The sequence below is a fragment of the Bufo bufo genome, chromosome 7 (genome assembly GCF_905171765.1).
Source record: "Bufo bufo chromosome 7, aBufBuf1.1, whole genome shotgun sequence".
NCBI classification, from domain to species: Eukaryota; Metazoa; Chordata; class Amphibia; order Anura; family Bufonidae; genus Bufo; species Bufo bufo.
The window spans coordinates 33,320,887-33,328,842 of NC_053395.1; the positions used below are offsets into that span (position 1 = coordinate 33,320,887).

Genomic DNA, 7,956 nt, shown 5'->3' on the forward strand with positions numbered 1-7,956 from the left:
TGGAGTGGTAGTGGGCATGCTCAACCGCCACTCCATCCTAACAGGGGACCTCATTCTGGCATTCAGCATTTGCACCTCTACTGATTTTTCAGTGGCCACCAATTCAAAGAATAGGTAATGATTTGTTATTAGCAGAATGCCCCTTTACCAGTACATTTAAAATATTGTAGGGAGTGATAGTTTCTGAAGAGGTGGAGAGACACAGATTTTAGACTACTGCCCTAAAGGGGCACCGGTGTTCCCCCCCCCCCCCCCCAACTCTCACAAGGTGCTCATGAATATTCTTCTAATAGTTCAGTTCATTTTATATTCAGTTGGTCTCTACTCACACACATTCATACAATGGATCTGTCCCAGCCTCATGCCTTCCATAATGAGCAGAAGCCACAATATCAATGTGAACAGAGCCCTAATAAACCCTCGCTATAGAGCCAGCTCAAACCACACATCAGCGTACAGAATGGACCATATTTAATACAGAAGCTGGAGGGGATTTAGGTATTTACTTGCATGACGTCCCCTCAGAGTTTATTTTTCATCTGTTCATAATGTCTTTATTATCTTTCCAGCAAATTTCCTAGACTTCGGCAAGATTAGTCACCTATAACCTGCGTAATGCTTACTGAGAGCGGCCATGCAGATCACGTTTTCAGCTCTTTATTGAGACACTCTGTTTGATCAGATATACACTGCCTTCTTCATTAATGTGCGGCAGAAATATCATCAGTTAATCCATATTTATTGCATTTTCTCTTATAGACTTGGACGTCGGCACTCGCATCATGCAAAAACAATATATAGCGGCTGAAGAGAGCGGAATAGCAGGAGGCGATGCCAAGTTCTCCCAATTAAATCTTGAGCTAAAATTATCAACGTCCTGTTCGCCCGCCTAAAGGAAGCAATGAATTCCACTGCACATACTCCCATGTATAACTATTCTTTTCCAGACTTCACCATAAAGGGCAATCTGTCTGTGCAGATCTTCGGAAATGACACTAAGGAACTGGACATAGGGGAGCTGGAGAAAATGCTCTTTCTCTTCGTTAAGGAACCTGTGACCATAAGCCTCACCGCCATGTACATCCTATCTTTTGTTGTGGGCATCATTGGCAATGTAATGTCTATTAAGGTGTTGACTCGGAAGAGGACTGGCAGGACATCCAGTTTGAGCGCCACCAGAAGTCTACTTATAAATTTGGCCATCTGCGACCTCATGGTGGTCTGCGTGTGTATGCCGATTACGGTTGGCAATTTGATCTACAAAGCCTGGGTATATGGAGACTTCCTCTGTAGGGCAGTGCCCTTTATCCAGGCCGTGTCTGTTTCGGCAAGTGTACTAAGTCTTACGGTCATTAGCGTAAATAGGTATTATAATGTCCATAACCCATTAAACGCTAGATCCTTCTTCACCCAGAAGAAAATCTATGGTACGATTGTTGTGGTGTGGGTCATATCCTCCAGCATCTGCTTGCCTCTAATATTTATGAATAAAAGAGATGAGATAGAGATCGCCCAAGGACTTCCTTTAGTGTTTCCCATCTGTACTGAGATTTGGCCCCACGTCATGTTCAAGCAGGCCTACAATTTCCTTCTGTTCTGTTCTTTGTATTGCTTGCCGGTACTGTTCAATTTGGTGATTTGCTTCCTCACCATACGAAAATTATGGAGCTCCTCAGGCAACTTTAAAGATTGTGACTCCAGGAACCAGTCTTTACCAGTGTCCCGATTGAAACTCAGGAAGAAGATTGCCAAAATGGTGGTGGCCTTGGTGTCACTTTTTGCAGTTTCTTGGCTTCCGGTGTACTTGATGGATATTTGGATTGATTTCAGTATTCCAAAACCTTCTCAAGATGATACACCATCTCCTTGGATTCTTCAGTTGAGGCCTTTTGCTCAATGGCTCGGGCTGACAAACTCTAGTCTTAACCCAATATGTTATTGTTTTGTTGGGGATCTCTACCGGTCAGCAAAGCATATGAAGAGCATATACCACAACAGGATGGTTTCTCTCTTTAGTTTCTCATTTTCTGATGGATCTCCAACGTCAATACCTAAACTGCTGTCTTACAAGAACTCTTTACATTCCACCAAAAGGTCCAAACTGAACTGTCCCTTATCAATGGGGGATAATTGTGAAAACTGCTATCCTGGGATCATAATGAGCGAAACGCCTGAAATAACCGGCCACTCTTTGTCCTAAGGAATGGTCTTATTGAACTTTGAGTGTAAGAGATCATTCACTTTTGTAAAGACAGATTGTACAATGGATTCCACTAACGAGTACAATTTGCGTTATGGATCCTTGTTCAGAACAGTGACATTTCACTGTCAGTATATTGGCTTCTGCTAATATTGGATTTCAATTATCATGACTAATGTACCTAGCCAACAAGTAGACTTGAAAGACACAACTTAATAAGATGCATGGGTCAGATGGGTTCAAGACTGGTCAAAGGAACAGACCTCATTATGATTTATTAAAGAAGGTAACCGTTACCGATGCAATATTTGATATAGGTGTGAGCTCCAAGCATTGTAGACTTCTGACTGTCTAGACTATCGTTATGATGCCTACTAGGCCTAGGTATTCTTCATGATATATGTTCATTCTATAGAATAAAGTAATATTGGACCTGGTATTACATTTCTAAACTAAAAATTAGACAATTTAGTATATCATTTAAGAAAAAGCAAGAAAGTCTCAATATAAAATGAGAGAATTGTGGTACTGCGGGCTTCTCCATTTGATCCTCATCTACTACCCAGATTGGAAAGAGTGTCTCTTGCACTGGAGGACCTGGTATCTCCATTAGTTACATAGAGAGTCTATTGCTTTTCAATGAGAATCATGCAGTTCTTCATTTCTCCTGTGAGAGCACTGCTAAACACTTGCTACTAGGTTGTTCCACAGACTATGGCTGATCACTAGAGGTCCCAGCAGAAGGACACTCTGTGATCAGATTAGTTTCAAGGGACTCCCGGCATGCCCTAAATTAACCACTATGGGCGTTTAGAAAAAAGAGTCAAGTTCACACACTTGACTATTTTCGTAAAACCCACTCCACCACTATGGGACTACCTCAACCATTTTCAGAACTCCAATAGTGGTAAACGGAGGGTGGCCGCGCTCTTTGTTCATTTTGGGGGCTCCGTTCAGGAAACATGAGCAGGTCCCAGAGGTGAAACCTGCACCTATCTGACATTGATGGCATATAGACCATATGCCATTAATGTCCCATATGGTGTAACCCCTTTAAGCTTAGGGTCTTTCTAAACAGACATGCTTTGTCTTGCATGGGAGGAGTAGACTGAGGTTTAGGGCAAGGTTGATGATAGGTTTTCCAAACATATGCGTGTCCTTATATTATACTTGAGCATTCATGGATGACCATTAATCCCCTTTTACACGGGCCTGTGATTTGGTGTCCGAGGGTCCATAAAAATGCTCTTTGCTGATCATTGCCCAATGTAAACAGGGCATCGATCAGGCTGCATAAAAGGATCGTCAGCTCAAGTGATGACCCCATGGACATGACATTCTGCAGTATTGGGGGCAGCACAGATTGAAGCTTCGCTCCATATATATGACGGTGCACATTCTCAACAAGCTAGGTATACCCTGCCCATTATTTCATACTAATAAATACCATAGGAGTGCATGTTCTACCATCACTTCCGGTCCCGCCGACTCCGGGGAACGATCTCTTTTTCAATTTTCTCCACACCAGGGCCTGTCACCTTTCTTCTCTCCCCCCTACATAGGTGAAATAGGTCGCCTCATACCCCATTGTATTATGAATATCATAGTTTTTATTTGTACAAATAAGCAAGTGCGTTCCACAGTGGAACACACCACTTCCTGGACACCCGGAACCGGAAATGACACTAAATGTCACCTATTTGGCGGTACTTGTATACCTCTATATATACTCTGTGTTCTTTGTCATCCATTTATGATTGTTTTATGACTGCTCCTGATGAAGGGGGACTAATGTGACCCCGAAACGTGTTGAGCCAGACCTGTTTTTACCATTAAAGGGAATTAACAAGAAGTACCTATTGTGGAACTGCCGTTTCTTCCAAAGATTCTACGAGCGATCCAGGCGAGGGAGGTTAGTTTTGTGGGTGTCTTGAGCTTCATCCCACAAAACACCTCCCTGGTGAAGTGAGTCTTTTTCTGGATCACATTTCCTTTTGTTATTTCTATCCTTCTCTATATGGATGTTATGAATTTATGATTTTATGCTTTTTACTTTGATAGCCGTGGCCCTTACAGGTGGGTATAAAAGAAGCAGCTGGGGCCCAACAGCTAGGCTCCATACTTTTCAATGCTTACCGTCTTGATATTTCTATACATACCCTAACCATCTACATTAACGACTAGCAGATTGGCGCCACCCTTGTGGTTATATAAATTTTTTCTCCCCTTTCTCACTTTATCATTATCTATGTAACGGTTTTCCGTACATACATAACCACCACTGGCAGCCTTTCTCTTTTCCTCTCAATTCCATCCGTCCATCCTTTGGTGCCCTGCCAGTTACTCCTTGACCCCCTCCGAAGTCCAATTCAGGAGGGTCTCTGATTACCACTCTTTTTTGATATTTTTTTCTTATCCCCGTTCTGTTTTTGCCTGACTTTGTCCTTTAAAGGGGTTGTCCCGCAAAAAAAATAATCTACAGTTTTCAAACCAGCACCTGGATCTGAATACTTTTGTAATTGCATGTAATTAAAAGTGTATTGTAGCTACTGAGTTATTCAATGAAACCCATCTTTATAGCGCCACCTGCTGTTTGCTTTTTCTAATTTCTCTGTCCTGCTCACTGAGACGGAAGCACGTGCTCAGTTCCATCCTTCAACTGCCACCAGCTGCAGCAGAAAGGACACACCCCTGAGAAAGGACATAACCGTGAGAAATGAAACACCCCTGAGAAAGGACACACCCCTTAAGCTGACAGCTTGATATAAATCTAGCAGAACACGAATGGGGAGATCTCTGGACCCATGTGAGGTACAGGGCTGGTTCTAGCTTTGTTAGAAAGAGATCGTCATGTACTATATGATGTCTGATTCTCATTTTTTGCATTCTTCATGAGATAAACTTTTTAAATATTTTAAAACAATATATCAGCTCTCCTGATGTTTCTAATTTAGTAAACACGAATTCTTCACAAAATAACAATTCTGGAGCATCTTACCTTATACTCTACAACTGGGCGTTATCAGCTGAGGGTATGTCTCTACACAGTCTGATAGCGTCCAGACATTACTGACTGTATAGAGACACACCCCTTTGACAAGGAGAATGGTAACGCCCAGGTGTCAATTAATTCAGAATTTTCAGGAGGAATAACAGAGGAACAGCACAACACATATTTATGTGAAAAATATGCTCCAGAATTGTTATTTCATGAGGAACACACATATTTACTACAGCATACATGGCAGGGGAGGGGACAGGTGGAAAATCCTTTTACTCATTGTTTAAACAATACATGGGGTTATGCACACCCTTTGTAAGAATATACTTTATATTACTGTATATAAGCTAAATTTTTAGCATGGTTGCAAGTAGAAGAAGAGGAGACACAGAAGAATTTTTATTATTTATATAACAATGTAAAAATGTATCTAAAATATGATATAATGAGTGCTATAAAGTAACAGTACTGTTGATATTTAATATGACATTGATATTTCTGATGGTTTTCTTGTTTTATTGCCCTGTACATAGATATTATGGGGGTTGTGCAGAATTAAAAAAAAACATGGCTACTTTATTTCAAAAATAGTGCCCCCCTGTCCACAGATTGTGTGTGGTACTGCAGCTCGAATCCATTCAATTCAGTGGAGCTGAGCAGCAATAATATCCTAATCAAATTTGCACATCCTAACGACAGGTTCTTGTTAAAGGCTGTGGACACCTTCGGAGGCAATTTTTTTTTACTCATTTTGGGCTAAAAATAATTTTTTCAATTGGTCTTTATTAAAAATATTCAGTCATTCTGTCACAATGGGTTAACTGTCTAGCTGTGAGAATCGTACTTTCACGTTTTGCCAGTCATCAAAAAAAACTTATCTCTAAATTACTAAAAGGTCATAAAACTTATTTAAGTCAATATTCTTATGAGTAAGATAATAATTGAGCTATAATGAGTGTTCATAAGGTCAGAGATAAGGAGCCGTCAGCTTTGCTGCCTGACTGAACACAGTAAAAATACAGAGAATCCTTCTAGAGAATCTCAAGGCTGTACAGAGAAAGGGGCTCAAAATTTAATAAAGACCAATTGAAAAAAATGATTTAGCTCAAAATGAGTACAATGCAGGCATTAAAAAAATGCCCCAAAGGTGTCCATAACCTTTAAAGCAGTGATGCTTAAGCTGTGGGCCTTCAGCTGTTTCAAAACTACAACTCCCATACTCTAATAGCTGTAGACTGCCCAGGCATGCTGGGAGTGGTAGTTTTGCAACAGCTGCAGGGCCGCAGGTTGAGCATGCCTGCTTTAAAGTATGGCTTCTCCTTTCAAATAACAAAATGGGTGAATAATATATTGCCTTTTCTACTGTATTTGTTGTTGCAAAGTAGAAAGGAAAAAAAATCCTAAATTACCTGACTACACTGTTTCTCATTGTAGTCATCCCCCCTATTATCTGTGTCTGTTGGTCTATTCCAGTGATGCAATCAATTGGATAGAAATGTTGTGTGTTTGTGTGCTTGTTGCAGAACAGACCACTTCACCCAGATAAAGGGGGGATTATACAACAGTCATTTTTCTTGCTTCGTGTTTCAGCTGTACAGTGTAAAGCAACACAAGGCAGTAAATAATACTGTACATTCCAAAAAACACTAATGATATAAAATGTAAGCCCGCGATAAGAATATCCTTACAAGGATAGTGTAAAATATGGGTCCCTACTACCATGTTAGTTAGTCATATGTATTTTTTCATGAGCATGGAATAAATTATTTTATAAAGAAATCCCCTTATTGCGTTATTTTCTTTCTGAATGTGATGTAACCACTCTTACCAGCATATTAGTTGGCAAATTATGGACATGTAAGCAATACCCACAAGAATGCCCCTAATGCTTACATTTCTCAGGCTCCCCATTAAAGGGGTTGGCTCATCTCAGACATTGATGGCAAATTGCTTGGATATGCAATCATTTTCAGAGATCTGTCACCCACAACCTTCTGTAGAATGGGGCTCCCAAACCTCCAAAAATAGCCAGATAAGCCCACTTGGGAATTTTTGGAAGTCCCATAGCGGTGAATGGAGATCGCACTGCGCAAGCGCAGCCACCTCTCCATACCATGCTATGGGTCTGCCGGAAATAGCTGAGCCAGCGCTCTTTGCCATTTTCAGAACTCCTATAGTGGTGAACGAAGGGTGGCTGTGCATGCACAGACAGTCTCTCTCCACTTTGGGGGCCCCGTTCAGGAGATAGGAGAAGGTCCCATAGACAGGACCTGCACCTATCTGACATTGATGACATATCCTAGCGTGATAAGCCATCAATGTCTGAGATGGGCCAACCCCTTTAACTAGGATACCCCAAGGAATGGAAGAACAAAAGAAAACAACACAATCAGTACTATCTAGAGGTGCATGGTAGTAATTAAATTGCAGTATTATATATGAATGGTATGGCAGTATTATGTTGGCTACTGCATGTTATTTGGATACTGTATGGGGAGCAGCCTCAAGGAGTTTCTTCGACTCTGGAGGATCCATCATCACACAAACAACCAATGAGGATTGTGCAATACCCCATTTCCCCCTGGGGTAGGGCTGTGGAGTAATTGAACAATTACTGCTAGGTTCCATGACAGAAGAGTAGAGCTGATCACTGGGGGTCCCTTAACCCCTTAGTGACCACCCATACGTGTTTTTACGGCGGTCACTAAGGGGCCTTGGGCTGGAGCGCCGCCTTTTTACGGTGGCACGTCAGCCC

At 41.4% G+C, this 7,956-nt stretch overlaps 1 protein-coding gene across 1 annotated transcript; it reads left to right on the top strand.

Moving 5' to 3' along the window:
* Positions 1-901: 901 nt before the first annotated feature.
* Positions 902-2,200, top strand: LOC121008730 (QRFP-like peptide receptor). The gene has a single exon (XM_040441424.1). The coding sequence runs from the start codon at positions 902-904 to the stop codon at positions 2,198-2,200; it is 1,299 nt and encodes a 432-aa protein (XP_040297358.1).
* The last annotated feature ends 5,756 nt before the right edge of the window (positions 2,201-7,956 follow it).

Coding starts and splice junctions, on each gene's coding strand:
- LOC121008730 (XM_040441424.1), top strand. CDS start 902: ATGAATTCCACTGCACATACTCCCATGTATAACTATTCTTTTCCAGAC.